The sequence below is a fragment of the Canis lupus genome, chromosome 5 (assembly GCF_048164855.1).
Source record: "Canis lupus baileyi chromosome 5, mCanLup2.hap1, whole genome shotgun sequence".
Classification (NCBI taxonomy): domain Eukaryota; kingdom Metazoa; phylum Chordata; class Mammalia; order Carnivora; family Canidae; genus Canis; species Canis lupus.
The window spans coordinates 44,029,606-44,046,905 of NC_132842.1; the positions used below are offsets into that span (position 1 = coordinate 44,029,606).

Consider the following 17,300-nt stretch of genomic DNA (forward strand, 5'->3'; position numbering starts at 1 on the left):
ATCAATTTTGTCAGGTTTACTAACACATGACAACCCACTTTGGAGCAGTGTGAAATATTTCTTCACAACAATTGTGAAGACTGTTTTAATTCTTCTGACTACCAACATGGAAAAAAGAGGTCCAGAAGAACAGGAGGGAAACTTAAATTGTTTTGCAGAGAAACAAGGGGGAATATATGAGTAATTCTTAACTAGTATACATAGAGCCTTTGTGGACAATCTGTAGTATCCAATCTCAAATTATCTTGGCTATAATTCCTTTCTTTATCTTTAAAGATAAAGAAACACAGCAAACACAGCAGATTGGTTTCAGCTATCACAGTTCAGGGTTCAGGGGTAGGAGTTTATGATTCAAAGAAATTCATTAGAGATGGCTGAGGAGGTAGTCTCTGAATGGCAGAAAATGATGAGTATAAGCATGCGGCAATGGTTGAGGTATCCATAGCTAAGAAATTATTTATAGGACATGTAAACATTCCCTAGAGAATTCCCAGAACTATGTAGGGAGGAGAACTTGATAAAAGACTGTATTTCCTGAAGATGGAATGGGTTGGATATTAAAGTCAAGTCTGACTTCACGGGCTGATGAAACTTGGGATATTTACACTACTTCTGGGTTTCGTGTGCTGTGCCATCCATCTTAGGCTAATTTACACCATGTTTTGAACATCATAGATCTACAAAGTACTTTAATACCTAGGAGGACTAGGGCCCCCACATTTTCCCTCTACTCCTCTCTCTCTCTTTTTTACCATTGCCTTATTTTTCTTTCTTTCTTTGCTTTAAGTGCTTTCTCTCCACTAAGAAAGAAAAGATAGGAAATCAGTTACTATAAATTCTCAAAGCACTTACACCTATGAAAATTTTGAAGAATTCTACTACTAAGACAAGCTCACAGTTTCAGTGTAAAGGCACAGGTGCATGAAGCAGGAAACGTGAAACAAAACGGAGGACAGAATTTGTCAGTGCAGGCAACTGGTGAGCTGAGCTTTGGAGTAGGAACTAGATTCTTCTTGATTTACTTCAATTTGAACTCTCCTAGGACCTTATCTTCTGTATTTTTATTTTTCTCTCCCCTTGATCTTACTTCCTTCCCTGAGGCTTGTGGAACGGGATTTTCTTTGCTAAGTGTGTGATCATGCAGAATGGGAAACAGCCCATTCAGAGTTGGTTCTAAAAGTATTTTGAATTAGGCAAACTTTTCACCTGGCCTCCTTTTTAAAAATGTGTTGCTTTTTTTTTTTTTTCTTACTCTTTTTGGATTATTCACCTTTTCTCTTCATGTAACTTTAGTCTTGCTACTGTCTTACCTGCTAAGGATCAACATCTGCTGTTAGGAAAAGGTCTACTTTCAAGGATCTATACTTTAATTTTAATTACAGTCATCAGGTTAACCATCTCCAGCTCCTGAGACTAATGAGCAACACAAGATTCTCCCCCTGTGTTATTAGGATTTCAGGTATCAGGGAGTAGGAGGTGCTTCTTGGAGTTTATCTAAAGTTAGGAATAATAGGTGGCTAATTTTGCACCTCAACAGAAGAGAGTTTAAAAAAAAAACATACGTAGTGTGTAAGCCTTTTACTTATTTTCAATAGTCTTGTTTGTTGTTATATTATTCTTGTATTTCCATTGAATCAATGCCTAACCTAAACTAAGATTAGATATACAGTATAATTGAAAAACTCCAATAGTTGATTATGGGTGAAAAGCAATTTAGATGAAAAGTTCTATGTTTGGAGGACAAGGGTACAAGTCTTCCTCTAATTGCTAACTACCTCTGAGATAACTCTCTTCCCCTTTCTGAATCCACCCTCCTTTTCTATGCTGATATATTTTTAATGATTGGGTAAAAAACCTTGATAAAGTCATATCTAGTTCTGAATACAAAACCTCTATTATACTCTTGTCTGGATAACAAGAAATTGTTGACTTTATGATATAATCCAGGAATGAAGAAAAAAATAAGAGTTACTGTTAAGAATAAAAAGTGCGTATAAAAAAAAAAACAAAAAAAAAAGTGCGTATAGCAGGAAGTTGACATACAGAAAGCCTTCTGAGAATGTTTAGCAAAAAGTGGAAAATCTGACAATACTGTACAGTCACAGCGTGTCTCTCCATAACAATGATTTTTCCTGCCCTGACTAAAATAGAGTAGTTTTTATTGTCACAAGTACATGTGTAAACATTACTAGCAGTAAGGATATAGTCATATAGGATAACCCCTTAACCATGTTCTTTATCTTAAGACTAACTTTCGGAGAAGAGGTCTGGTAGTCCCCAACGCTTTTAGAGTCGCCATGAGTACCTGTCATCCACATCCAGAGCCTGCAGGTTACATTCAGGCACTCTTGCTAACTCGTTAATAATGTCACTGAAGCCCGCTGCTGCAGCGATGTGCACGCACGTCTTCCCACTCTCGTCATCATAGTTGATTATGGACGGACCCTGGTGGTGGCTCAGGATGATCGAACACAGAATTCTATTTCCACTCTGGAGAAGAGGGGTCAAAGGAAGCTCATTATGTACAGCCCAGGACTCCTCCCTGTCTATGCAGGTTGAGATAAAATACAAGGGGGAAAAAATCCAAAAGAGAAAAAGGAAGTAACCACATTTTATCAAACCCTCTGACAAATTCCCATTTGTCTCTTGTCACTGCAGGGATCTTTGTTTCCCAGAAGAGCTAAATTGTCTTCTATGATTAACCAACTAAGGAGGACTTAAGTTAAATACAGGTATAGTTGATCAACATTGGAGCTGGCACACGCAGAGTTTACCTACACAGTAGCTTGCTGATCACATCTCTGTACTTTCCTTCCCTGACTGCTCCAGAGGCTGACCACTGAGAAGCTGAACTGAATTTTAATGTTAACAAAATGACCATGATAAGTACTCAGTGGTGGCATAATGATGAACAAGATGACCTGGTAATGGTCAAATGCCTATAAATTAAATGAAATGTAATCTTCAAAAATCTTTGGTGACAGGAGATGGATCATAATTTAGTAGCTAATCAATAAAAAAATCAACAAATACGTGAAAGAAAGAACTTCAGACAACCACATAAACTGGGTCTATCTCTCTGTGTAGATCTGTAACAAACTTTTCATCTTATCTTTGAAAGGAGGCTTTCTTTTAAAAAAATTTTTTTATTTATTTATGATAGTCACAGAGAGAGAGAGAGAGAGAGAGAGAGTCAGAGACACAGGCAGAGGGAGAAGCAGGCTCCATGCACCAGGAGCCCGATGTGGGACTCGATCCTGGGTCTCCAGGATCACGCCCTGGGCCAAAGGCAGGCGCCAAACCGCTGCACCACCCAGGGATCCCGAAAGGAGGCTTTTCTATCTACACTCTGTCCCAGCCTTAAAAGCCACCAATTCTTCCCTGAATGTCCTATATCTCTTCAACTTGCCCAAATAGGTGAGTAAAATCTGTGTGTATTACTGGTGTGGAATATCTTTTATTGACCTGAAGAAAAACCCAACAAACCCCCCAAAACCATTGCATGAACATTTGCAATGTAAGATGGCAATAAATCTTTAGGAGTAAAAGAAATTCTCATTTTATAACACACAACAGGTAGTCTTATCTTTCAGATTCTCCTGATATCTCTGGGAAGATCATAAAACAATCCAAATAATCCACTAACATTTTAATTTTCTCAGTGAATCCACAGAGAGACCCTGTAACTCTGTGCACTAGGACTCATGGGTGGAATGGAGGTCCCTCAGAGGCATGCAGAGCAAGTTAAGGAAATAGGAGAAGCAGGTTGTTGTTCTGGAAGCCGAGTGTTGGGCCACGTGCTAGGGTCAGAGACCTGGGCAAGATAGTTGGATTTTTACAAAGCTGCAATTCTGACATGCTTCAAATGCTGTTCAACAGCTACCTCCTGATACATTTTTCCATGTAAAATTTCCTGTTGGTCTTCTTCCCACTGTGTTACCCTGTTTATGTGACCCCAGGGTTGTGTTCTAGGACTTGAGTCAGTTTTACACAATTCCATGGAACAGCACTTATGTATTTCACCTTTCTTCTTCCTTTCCCTCCCTTGCCTCTGTTTGTACCCTTGGCTCTCTGGCTCTCCGGATTTCCCATTACTCAGCTTGCTGCTGGCTTCACAATGAGCCATTGCACAGTGAACCCTGGGGTGTGCTTCCAGGGCATGAGGGGACAGCAGCTGATACCAGTTCTGAAACCTCTTGCAGGACCAAGAGCCAGGAGCCCTCACAGCTCTCAACTTTGAGGTGTAGGAAGACTGCCGAGTGGGTGTTAAACATTACAACCAGGGCCAGATATAAAATGTCTGAGGCTCAGGACAAAATGAAAATGTGAGAGGGCCCCTATTTTTTTTAACATTCTATTTATTCATGAGAGACACACAGAGAGAGGCAGAGACACAGGCAGAGGGAGAAGCAGGCTCCCTGTGGGGAGCCTGATGTGGAACTCGATCATGACCTGAGCCAAAGGCAGAAATACTCACCCACTTGGCCACCCAGGTGCCTCTGGAGCCCCCTATTTACATGCCAGGAAACAAGCTTATTCCCTTCCTTGTTTTTCTTGACACATCACGGTGATTTTTATTTGTTATTTAGGGCTGTGCTCCTTTGGGCCGGAGAGTCTCACCACTAGCGAAACCCTCACGGGTCCCTGGGGCCCCTCTTGCAACCAGGCACATGCTTGATGCTGGCCCTCGCCAGGTTTGTGCCCAGATCCCTTGTCTGTGGGCCGAGAATTTTCCTAAGGAGGGAGGGAGGCAGGACTGTGTGGGCCATGGTGCCATTGTCCTATCCGACTTTACTCATGAAATAAAAATTCAAAGATAAAATTAATGAGAATTTCCAGATGGCGACCACAGAGCATTATACCCCATGTACAGGTCTCCCTTTGGGCATGGGGCTCACTGGTCCCATGCCCATTAAGCGGTTCCTACCCACAAGCTTCTCCCTTCTTTTCCACTCGCAGCCCCTCTTTCCGCTTCCACCCTCCATCCTTCCTTTGCCTAATGACTTTTAAATTATTTGGATCAATTGGTGAAGTTCTTTGGCATGCCTTTTACCAGAAGTCTGCTACACTGAACACATCCAAGCTTTTGTGCTTGCTCTATCAACTTTTCTAAAATTCTTTCAGCTGCTGTTACCTAAACATTTCGAAGGAGTCTAAAGTACACTTGAAACAATCAAGAGCCGTCCACCTGCATTGCCAACACACACACCTCTTAAAAAGCTACCAACCATATGAGAAGGAAAACAGAAGCAAAGAGTTGTCAGTTCAATGAATTTATTCTGTTTACAATTTCCTGGAAAAGCAAAGGAATTCGGGTTGCCAAGGTGATTCAAAGGGCAAAATGCCCTGTGACGATTCTCCCTTTGAGTGGAAGAGTGAGCATTAAGGACAGATAGAAGAAACAAAACCCATCTCCTCATTCCTTGTCCTCTTCCCTCTCCGCCTGACCCTCGGAGCAGCCATGTGGAAGTGGCACACAGAAACCCGGGTGGCTTCCTGGGACCTCTGCACCTGCCAATAACCCACTCAGCAGTTTCGCCTGGGGGCTGAAGTGTCACACACTCCAGAACTCCAGCCCCTTATCCTTTTGCTCCCAAATGCCCTCTGTATTGAGTTTTCCAGGCAACTTGTCTCCATACCCAGCTCTCACTTATACAACATTGTCACTGTATTTCTTTTTCTCTGATAAGAAGATACTCCAAGGAATAATGGGGACAGCTACCTTCCCTAAGTGAACATCGTGTGCCTGGCACTGTTCCAAGCATTTTCACTTACCAGTTCATTTAATCTTGGCAACAACCCTGTGGGGTAGATACTCCTATGATCCCCATATTGTACAGCAGAATATGCTCTTCCAGGTTTACTCTTTCATCTTTTTCCATCCTGCTCTTCAAGCGTTAACCTGTATAAATTGCATCAAATGGGCTCCCTTGCTCTTTGGCTTCTGAGTGGCACTGACAGGAGATGGGTGTGGGAGGACAGAGATAAGAGTGTTTATAGTTCAGTCTTTTCCATGCTAGCTATGGTTTGGTCATTCCACCAAAGGCGACACCTACTGTCGTGGGCCCTCTCCTACAGCTCCAGCTTTTGCTGTCTTTGTAACTCCCCCTTCCCATGCCCTCTTAGGCCCAGATGCCCTAGTGGCAACCTGCTATGGTGTGTTAATAGCCTCTTCATAAATCTCTGCCCAATTTATCACATCATGAATAGGCTATGTTTCCTGCTGTGACCCTGACCTGTACGGTGGGGATAGAGAGGAGATGACAGAGATGTGAAAGCTGAGCAGATAGAATTGAGGGATCTCAATAACCAACTAGACATGAAAGGTGATAAGGAAGGAGTGTTATCATGCAGAGGCTTTTGGCTTGGGCTATGAGGAGGACAGGAATGTGATGGGAAGGGAAGGCCATGGGCTGAGTTTGGACATGTCCAGTTTGAAGTGTCTGAGAAATGATGTGGAGATGCCCAGAAAGGCCAGAAATATGAGTCCAGAACTCCAGAGATCAGATCTGAGAATCTTCTCGATAGAATGATAGTTGAAGTAATGGACTTTTTGAGGCAGAGAGGAAGAAAAAGCCTGGGGACTGAACTTCTGCAGGGTCTCATGGACAGATGAGGGAGGTGAATGAGGGCAATAGGTCCACAGGAGGCTACCACCAGCTAGCTACCAAGGCACCTGAGAGATGGGGAGAAGCCCAGTTTCAAATCACTTCAAGAGCCAAATGTTTCCAATCTTTCCTGCCTTAGTTATCTGGGTCAAATACAGAGGCTTTATTATTTTAAAGTGCTATAGCTTTAAACATGGTCTCATGTGGTCCAAGAGAAAAGCAGGAAGTTTGGGAAAAGGAATAAATGACACCAGGAAATAGACTCATTCATGTGGAAAAACTGTAAAGGGAGCATAATGCTGGTGCTGTGCCATAAATGAACACGAAGGCTAAAGGCGGCAAGCATAATCATGGTTTCAGCTGACATTTGGAATTACCTAGTCTTCTCTGCAAAGTAAAGGGCAGGACACACCACTTCTGAAGTGTATTGCTAACCACAAGGACAGAGAGGGTGCACGGTTCTTCCATTTTTTAGAGGTTGTTACCGATCCTCACTGAGGAATTGAAGAAACTCATGGATGACTTTTTCAGAAAAATGTATGCTAACATATTCACACACTCACACATAGCATATTTCATACAATTGTAGGGGTTTTAGAAGGGGCCTGTCTTGTTAATCCTCTTTACCCCCAATGCCAGATACTCAAGAAATGTATATTAAGCAGTTGAGTAAATAAATGAATGACATAGTAGGCTTATGCCAAATCATGGTCAAAATGCAAATATGTTTAGGTAGGAGTAGATAAGGTTTTAGCACCCATTGATATGAATTCATTGATCATAGCAGTTTTCAACTCTTGCCGCACATTACAATCTCCTGGGGTGAAGGAAGCTTTAAAAAATATGGATGCCTGGGCTCTACCCCAGAATAGATGGCTGAAATCTAAGGGTGTGGGGCCTGTGTATCAGTACTATTTAAAAGCTCTTCAGATGGTTTTAAAGTGCAGACAGGACTGAAATCAATGTCGCAGGTTAAAAGCCCTATTTAGTGGAGAGAAAGAATAAGAAGATGTGGGTATGATAACTCAGCTGTTGTGGAGGAAATCAGGAACCATAATAAAAATGGTTATCTATGCTAATTACCTAGCACATGACATATTGCTGTCATATGCACACTTCATTCATCCACCAAAGATACATTGATAGTTAAGCCAAGAAGAGATTGGTGATTTTTCTCAGATCAAAACCAGGTCTGTCAATGCAAACAGATATTCTGAGTTGAGTACTGAGTGTTCTTTTCATTTTGCCAAATGACCTCTTGGAGGATAAGGGCAGGTGTTCCCACCCCTGAAGAGTCCAAACTGGTAGGTCTGGAGCGGGGTCTGGGAACCTAGCACTTTATAAGCACTGTGGCTGATTTCATTGCAAAGTCAGGATTAGAGCAGCAGCTCAAAACTGGGGGTGGGGTGGAGGATGTGTGAACAGAGACGTGAGCCCCATCCCAGATCTGTGCAAACAGAATGCAAGGGTGATGAGGGTGAAAACAAGAAATGCCTGATTTGGATTCCACTCCCACCTCCACTGAGCACCAACACACATGGTTGTCCAGCCAGAGGACTGGGCAGGGACTGGCATCTGGGAGGCAGAAGCAGAGATTAGATACTGAAAGTACATAGGAGGATGCTACAGGCAGGTGGGGAAGACAAAACAAGTTTTGCTCACTTCATGGTTTTGCTCAGGGCTAGTTCTGATACAGAGTAACTGAAGTCAAAGAGGCACAAAACCAGAGCAGTTTCCAAATCACTTCTGTTACAATTTTACCTCAGGCCTGAAAGTGCCAGGTGCCCGTCTCTGGTATACTCTGCACGTGAAACAAGTGGGCGAAACCGCCAGCAGGGCAGGCAGGAACCTCTTACAAGGATCCTGGCAGCAGTTCAGCAAGGATGCCTTTACTGGGGTGATAAAGATCAACAGTGGAGGTGTCTGTGCTTGGCTCTCAAAAGACAGAATGGGCTAGCAAGCTTGATGCATAGTAGCACTCTCCTCTGAAGGATGTAGTAGATGTCTCTTAATTAATCATTCCTCCCGAAAATAGAAAGCCTGTCAATCGACGTTAGCTATGGGCATTCTTTCACCTTGTCCTCACTTTCCTTCTCTTGGGGCTAGAGATTTCTTGGGCCTATTCTGACTTATTTGGTCATGTATACAGACAGAGACTCCCGTCTGTGATCATGGGATCATGATTTTCAGTGTTCAGCACAGAACTCATGGTCACCCGGAAGAACTCTGTTTTGCAGGATTTGGAAGAAGAGAAGTATGGTCCAAAGACTTTAAAGGTATTTTCATAGTAAAACTTTGAAGGTTTATCCTGGTGCACCATGAGCTACTTGGCAAGCATGGGGACAGAGAGAGAAAGAGAGCAATCGAGAGAAGTGTTATGTGTGTGTGCGCGCTCCCGGGTGCATGCACGTGTGCATGCGTGTATGACAGCCAAAGCAGGCTCTCTTCCCCCTCTGTATCTTGGCAGGGTTTCCTTCTCCACAACTGATGTACCCAAAACCTCCGAAGTGACAGATTTGCTGTTGCCCTTTGGATGTGAAGGGACCAGAGGAGGGCAGTGTGAATCTTATTTGCTCTAGCACACATAGCATCTCCATATCAGTGCAAGTGGCTACACCTTTGATAATTCCATCTTTCAGGTCTGATACACTCAGAGAACTTGTAACATTGCTTTATGCCATCTACACTTAAGACAAGTTTACTGACCAATTTCTCACCTGGACTGCCCAGTGGAGAGCTGTCTTAAAGTCTTTATCCACAAGGGTGGGGTCTGCTCCCTTCTTCAGCAGCATTTGAGTGTGTTGAGGCCGGTTGTGGAACGCTGCCCAGTGGAGTGGTGTCATTCCCTACAAAACCAGTAGGAAAGGGGAGAGGTGAACACAGGCTATCAGGAAGGAAAATGGAGCTCACTCTCCCCCAGACCCGAGGGTCATCACCAGATACGTTGGTCGCTGCCTGTCAGTTCATTTATTCCTTAAGCCATTCAATTAACAGACATCCATTGAGGTTCCGCTTTGTGCCAGGAAAATAGGTATGGAGAATACTGTAGAGAATTAGATAAACAAGATCCTTGCCCTCATGGGAACTGCAGTGTGGTAGAGGAAGACAGATAACAAATGCAAATGAGCAAAAGGATTTTCCAGATTGTGCGATGCTATAAAGAATGCATTCGGGGTGCTGTGAGAGAGAAATTGTGGGTTTAATCACTATTCTACATGGGCCTCCCTGAGCCGGCTGGGGGAACAGGGCAGCAAGTGCCAAGCCACAGAGGCAACCACTTGTGACTGGGGTCACGCTAAGCTGCCATATCCCACCACGAGGGGAGATGCATTGTCCACAGTATCCCCAGCGACTACAACAGAGACTAGATAAATAGCTGTTGAAAGAAAGAATGAATGCAGAGGGAGAGAGTGCCTGTGAGATGAGTCTGGAGAGGAAAGCAGGGCTGATCCTGAGAATGTGGGATGGAGGGATACAAACTCTGAATAAAGCATTTAGATTTTATTCTAAAGTCAATGGAAAGAGAGTGAAGGGTTTTAAGTAGATGTTGACACAATCTAAAGTGTGTGACCTTAAACTCTGAAAGAAGTTGGGTTTCACCAGACGGACTCATTCAAGCGGCCACAGCTTTAGGCATCATTCAATAATAAAATGAGCTTATGCTGGGAAACAGTAACCACGAAGACCCAGCATTATTTGGGAGTGTACTATGAAAAGGTGGCCTCTTCTCCTTGCTCACACCTCTCAATTACACAAAATATCTCTAAAATGACTCTAGATTAAGATGACTCTAGATTAAGATGTAAAGAGTATGGGCAGCTTTAAAGTTGTTTTCATAGTCCTCTCTGCAGATAACATAAAGGTAAGAGTCTAATATTGATCAATCCAATGAGTTGAGTTATGAGTTGTTATGTAGATTATTTGACGGAATCCTCCAAACAGTCTTCTGAACAAGGTACTGTGTTGAAGTCCACTATGAGTTCACCAAACTCTATTTCCTCTTCCTCCAGGGCATACAGGGTACATTTCCTAGCCTCCCAGCAGAGAGATGTGGTCAGGAGACTGACCACATTGTAGACATGAGGCGTGGAAGCCCCTAGCAGGCCTGCCTAGAAAACAAAACCCACATGGTCTTTCACACCTTCTCTCTTTCCTCATCCAACAAGTGAATGCAGAGAACAAGACTGAAGAAGATGCTGGAACCATGTAATTATGAAGCCTGGGACTCTGACTGATGAAGATAAGGCTACTCCATCAACAAATATTGGACTATGACTCTAGTAAGATATAAGCTTTTACTGTGTCAGGCCACTGAGATTTTGAGTTGATTGCTATAACAGTTGGCCAATTCTGACAGGTACTGCTGTCCTTCTTTTTATAGAAGAGGAAGCTGAGCTCTAGAGAAACTCCCAAGTCTGTGAGTGAGCACAGAACTGAATCTAGGGTTTGAGGTTTATGAGGCACTGGGATTAGAATGTTAATTCCTTTGACTAGTTTGAAAATTCTAAATCATTATATTATGGTCTGCTTTCAAGTTGGAAGTGTCATATAAGTGAGATATACTCTTGGGTATATTTTAAGAAATTGGTTCCATATGGAAAATAATGCTGATACAACATCTTATTCTGACAGCTGAATATTTACTGGGGATTCAGAATAACTCAATGTATTTCAATAAGTCCTCTTCATTACAAATTTGGCCCATTGGAACTAGAAATCTGGACTCAAGGGAATCAGATTCTTTTAATTATGTATGGATTTCCCCTTCCCAATGCTGAGTCCCATTTGCTTCAGACTCACTGGCTTCATCATGGAGTGCTACCAGTATCCAGGGTTAAAGACATCAAAGAAAATCTGAAGTCACTGCCATGTAAACTTCATGAAGGTAGGTTCTTGTTTGCTGTCTGAAGCCGTGGAGCTTAGAACAGTGCCAGGAACACTATAGGTGCTAAGTAAGTAGTTACTAAAAATGAATAACTTCTTAACTATCCTTGATTGAACTTTTTTGCTTTTGTAAAATCTAGCTTCACTTTTTAAAAAAACACATAAATTTAAAAAAAGGCAAAACATGACTTCTCCTTTATAGAAAATCAATTTGTCAGATATGGTCATTACTAGCAACTCTTCAACTGAAACCTGAAAGAAATTTTGATGAGTTCTCCAAATAGGTATATGGCAATACTATATGCCTAGGTATGATTTACTGATATGAGAACTCAGTGTGAAAATATGTTTATGAATTAAATTATGATTATGCACTGCTAATCCTTATCTCCTAAACACAACCACTAAGCTTCAAGAGCTATTTCCTTAAAACAACCCCACCCCCTACCAAATCCAACTTCTGTATGCTTTGGTGAAGTGGTGGGGTGGGGGAGGAGCACTATCATTTTTTGTATACCTACTTTCTGTCAATAAATTTATATATATATATATATCATCTCATTGAATATTTATATACCTACACAATCTTAAGTGGCAGGCATTTTTAGGCCCATTTTTAGGCCCATACAGATAGGGAAACTGAAACACAGGTTAAGTAATTTGCCTGAGGCCAAGGATACATGCCATAGTTGAGATTCAAGTCCAGGTCTCTCCAGCACTGGAGAATAACATTCTTCCCAGACATCATGCTGGTAGGCTTTCATTTTGGAAATGAGCTCAAATGCTGGAGAATTCTTTGTGATTTTAACTAGATTCAGGTCCTCTAACTCTCATGGAATGGTAGTTTTTATTAGTGTAAGGGTTGCCATCCTATATTATTATTTGTTTTATTTGGCATTGCCTCTAGGCTTTCACTAAAAACACAGCTGGCAAGTATTTATTTTTGTAAGGTATTGAACTATATATTTCCTCCCACCCCGCACCCTAGAATTTGGGTGATCATGTGTTCCTAAATCAAGACTTGAATCATTCATTCTTTCTTGAAATAATAATTATAAACACACACACATTGTTTATATTACACTAGAGCAGGTTGCAAACCATCAGTCAAGTCAAGGGAACTTTAATGTTGCTGTTTTTTCAATTGGGCTAGTGAGAAATAAAAATAAATCCCCTTAGGGTTAGTAATATGAAAACCAAAACTTTCAAAATCAGCTTCAGTGCAGCCGCTGGTATTGCACAACATACTTTGTTTAGGAAATTAGACTTTTTTTTCAAGTGTCTCCTTCTCTTTCCTCCAGCTTCTGTGGAGCCGGAAGGCATCCTAGTTGTGTTATGTTAAGACCAGTGGCCATTTAAGGGGCTGACTTCGGGCTCTGAGACTGGTATCTGCCACTGAGTGGTGGCAGGTATTCAGCTGTGATGCACTTAAAGGTAGACACTGTGACTTATTTGACGTGGTATGTCCACAGCAGTGAGCGCACAGTAAGTGTTCAAGAAATACTCACAGGAAGAATTCGTGAATTACAGGTTATCAGGGCTCCCCTGGACTCATGGAGAGTATAAACTACCAGAGTCTGTCCAATGCAGGGCAGCCCTCTGTGTCCAAACTGTGGAGATCTTTTCTACCAGCTTACTCCCTGAAATTTCATTTAGGACTCAATTGGGCCTTTGAAGCATCGAGGGGCTGAAACCCTAAGAGTCATTTGCAGACATGTTGCAGCAAACACTCAGATGGCCCTGGTGACAGAACTCCACCTTTTTGGAAAACAAAAAATACTGGTTCAAGACTGAAAAGTAACCCACATTCAGTTAAGACCACAGCTCTCCAGAATGTTTTGAAGGGAAATGTTCAGTTTTAGCTGGCTTAGAATCCATTTCAAGATTGCTGATGGGACTAAGTGTATGTCATAACTGTTGGGTGCCTATCAGGGTTGCTTTGAAACAGCGGTCTTATTCAGATGAGTAATTCTGTGCCTTGAGTCTGTGTCGACGAAATTTTAAGGGCATACAAGACCCATCAATGTCTCAGAACTCCCCACCCCACACCAGCCAAACCACTGTAACTTGTGTGTTTTATGAACCAGAAATCTGGTTAAGTGCTCAGAATGGGAACTTTAGATTGGCTCCAGCAGACACTGAAAGGCAGAGAGAAATGTGTGATATGGCCAGGTGCTTGCTGCATCCCTCATTTTGGTACCCTGGAGGATAAAATTATAGCAAGTGCTGAAATGTCAGCAAGGAAATCTTGATCTTCTAAAGGATTTAGAATTTCAGAGAAGTCCAGCTTGGCTCTCATTGACATTTTAGAATTCACATACTACTATTAATCTCCCAATCACATATGACTACTTCCACAAACGTTGTCTCCTCTAGACAAAAAATAGGAATACACGATGTGCTTTAAAAGATTTTTTAAAAATAGATGGTTAGAAGTGCAGGAATGAAAGCTATTTTCTTTAATTTTTATTTTGGAAATATTTTACAATCATAGATCAAAAAGATTAACAAATTATTTCATTGTCTTTGTTTTAGAGTTTTCCAATCCAGACAAGTTGTGCACATAGTAACAGCCAAAGATTATAACTGAAGACTAAAAATAATTAGATGTTGGATTTTAGGATGGTAAGAATGGCCACTAATGATGAAATACTTTAAAAATGCTCACTCTCTTCCTGTAATAAAGATAAAAACAATGTATCTAACAAAAACAAAAATCTTTAGGGTGGAGATTTTTATAATTTAAATGAGATACTAACACAAGAAAAGCAATATAGATTAATTTAGGCCATGGAAGTAGAAGAGCAAATTTTAACAAGAACAAACTTCTAAACAAAGCCTTTGGAATAGAGACCTAAGTTGTATTTATTTTTCAACTAAACAGAACATCTACATTCTGCATTAAATTGTGAACTATTTGAGCAAGAATCCAGCCTATATGAGACAAGGTAGGTACTTAAATATTTTTTAATGAATAAAATGACTATTTTCCCATTTCAAGGAGATCACCTTGGGAGACCTATAATTATTTCATTTGTTGATGAAAAGGTTTTGGAAGATCCTTTTTTCGAATTACCACTACAGCAGGGGTTCTAGCCACTGACAGAAAACAAGCTTTGTGTGAGCTTAGATCAGAGAAATAAATTACATCTTTACTGTCACTAACTTCAAAGTGAAATTTAGCATCTTCTTTAAATATGAATTTAGGCAACAACACACAGTACTGTTAACAATACCTGTGACTTTGCCAATGATATAAATCACAGATATTTTCATATTGCATTAATTAGTGCAGATACCTCAAAATATTGTTTGTATGTGTCACTAGCACAGTAGTTACTGGTCCTACCACTAAATCTTATTTAATGCATTAGCAAACAAGCTTGCATATTACCTTTACAAACCTGATCTTTATAATATTTTGGTAATTGTCAAAATACTGGTTTCTTTTGTAATCCTACGTATTTTATTTTGTTTCAAACATTTTTCTGCAGAGGGATCCATTGGCTTCGCCAGCACATCAGAGGTGTCCATGTCATAAAAATGAATGAGGGATCCTGGCCTAGAATCTAGAGTACATTTTTTGAAGATCCCAAATAATATAAAATCTTTTTTTTTTTTGAGAGTAGATTTTGGCAATAATTAAAAGTCACCTGCAGAGCCAAGTCTGATAAATAAAATGGGTAACTGAGTTGGATCAACAAAACAAAGAGAAAGGGCCAAAAAAATAAAATAGGACTTTTCCTGAAATTTAGTAATTCTCTAACTATAATATATACACATATACACAAGTCTATATTTGGAGTGAGGCCTCTACTATGTGCAAGTTACTGAGCTAGAGTATAGGGATCCAAAGATAAAAAAGATATGGTCTGCCTCTAGACATTCACAGGGAAAGGGGAACGTGAAGGTTCCCTAAGTAGCAGTGACTCTACTCCATTTTTTTTAAGGTGTTCATTTTTAGGATAAAAATTCTAGAGCATTAAAAAATTTTTACTTCATAATTTTACCTTTTGCTAACTATAAGGTAAAATGATTTCTAGAGTCAGGCACTGTTTCTATTGATTTTGCCTTTACAGTGCACCGTCTCTACTTACGGTTATCTTAGGGATGCTGTAAGAGAATTTAGTGTTAAGAATTATATCCAAAGGTTCATATCTGTTTTCACAACTTGGATTTATTTTCTCACAGTACTGTAATAATGAAAGTTTAGTTGTCAGGTCACTCACATAAATCTACTTATATCAGAATTTGCATTCAATATAGGATCAACAATATATCCTAAATACAATAAAAAACAGTGCTTCTCTGGGTAAATGTGTTCAAAGTTCTAACCCAGATGCCATTAGTTTATAGCCCCTTTTGATGGGACAATCTTTCTGTCAAAGCTAAAATGCCAGCAAGAGAGGTTAGATTCTAGGAGTTTAGCAACTTCTTAACTCCCTGTAACTATAATAGACTGCTTCTCTCTATGTCAGTGATTCCTCTGAGGTCCGGAAGAACAAAGGCACAAAGGACAATCTGACCCATTTTGCCTTTCCCACAGTATTAAACTCTGTAGTGTGGATAGCTTGTAAATAAGTCACTTTACAATTAAGCTCTGTAGTCAATGAAACAGGAAAAATAAACAGATCGTTAGAACAGAACAATTAAAAGAAAACTTAGCATAATGTAGTTATGTCTTGTGGGGTTAGGGAGGGCCTTCTTTAAAAAGACATCAAAGGCAAAAGCAGTAAGGAACAAGAATGATCACTTTGATTATATCATATTTTAAAATTTCCGTACTAGAAAAGACATCACAAGCAGCTCTAAAATGAGCAATGGACTGTGAAAAACTATTTGTGACCCAACAGCAGACAAAGGATTAATGTTCAGAATGGAAAATAAACTATGAATCCATACAAAAATGACAAAGTAAACCCATAGATGAATGGACAAAAGATCTATATAGGCAAGTCACAAAAGGAAGATATAAAAATGGCCATTATGCCTGTGAAATGGTGCTCAATCTCATTAGCTATCAGGGAAATGCAAATTAAAACAAGAAAACATGACCAGCACACTATTCAACTGCAGGTGGAGCTATAAATTGATATAGCCATCTTAGAGAAGCACCAGGCATGTGTATTAAAAATTAAAATGTACACCCTGGTGCCCAACATTGGTTTTCTAGAGAAATGATTGTATAAAATACTCAAGGAGGCTTGTGTAAGAACACTCTTTAGAGGAGTGTTTGTGATGATGAAAAACTGGAGACAACCTAAATATACATTCACAGGAGAACAGCAAACTAAAGGGAGGTATTTCCATTGTGTGAAACATCATGAACCCATTAAAAGAAATAAGCCAAATCTATATGTATCGACATGAATAGAGCTCTAAGACATACTGTTAGGTGAAAAAACAAAGTTGTAGAGCAACATATGGAGTGTGATACCTTCTACGGTACAGTCCACAGTGTCTGTGAATATATACAAGACATTGGGAAGGAGACGCATCAGTAATTAGCTGGGGGCTAAGGTGGGAGGGTGGAAGTAATCAAGGACTTACTATCATTACTTGTAATATTTACATTTTTTAAAAGCAAATGTGTTCACATATTACTCATACAAGTAAAAACTAATAATGTAAAAACATTGTTTTAAGTCCCTGAGCTCGGATCAGGACAGGTGCTAAAGCGATAATCACTTCCCTGATACAAAGTACTACATCATGTTTTATTTTACTTGAATAGTTATAGGAGACAGGCTTTCTTTCTTCTTTCTCTATTCTGTAGTTTCAATTATAATCTAATCTATCTTTTAACAA

General features: G+C 40.4%; 1 protein-coding gene across 5 annotated transcripts in view; it reads right to left on the reverse strand.

Moving 5' to 3' along the window:
- Positions 1 to 17,300, reverse strand: part of ANKRD55 (ankyrin repeat domain 55) — a 113,784-nt gene that overhangs the window by 15,528 nt on the left and 80,956 nt on the right. For all 5 annotated transcript variants that reach the window (XR_012031205.1, XM_072826487.1, XM_072826488.1 and 2 more), the window contains exons 7-8: positions 9,326 to 9,454; positions 2,306 to 2,490 (exon numbers count right to left, since the gene is read on the reverse strand). Coding sequence is in view for 4 of the 5 variants with exons in the window: in XM_072826487.1 (XP_072682588.1) it covers positions 2,306 to 2,490; positions 9,326 to 9,454 (314 nt within the window). In the remaining variant the exon portion in view is untranslated. The remainder of the gene's footprint in view (positions 1 to 2,305; positions 2,491 to 9,325; positions 9,455 to 17,300) is intronic.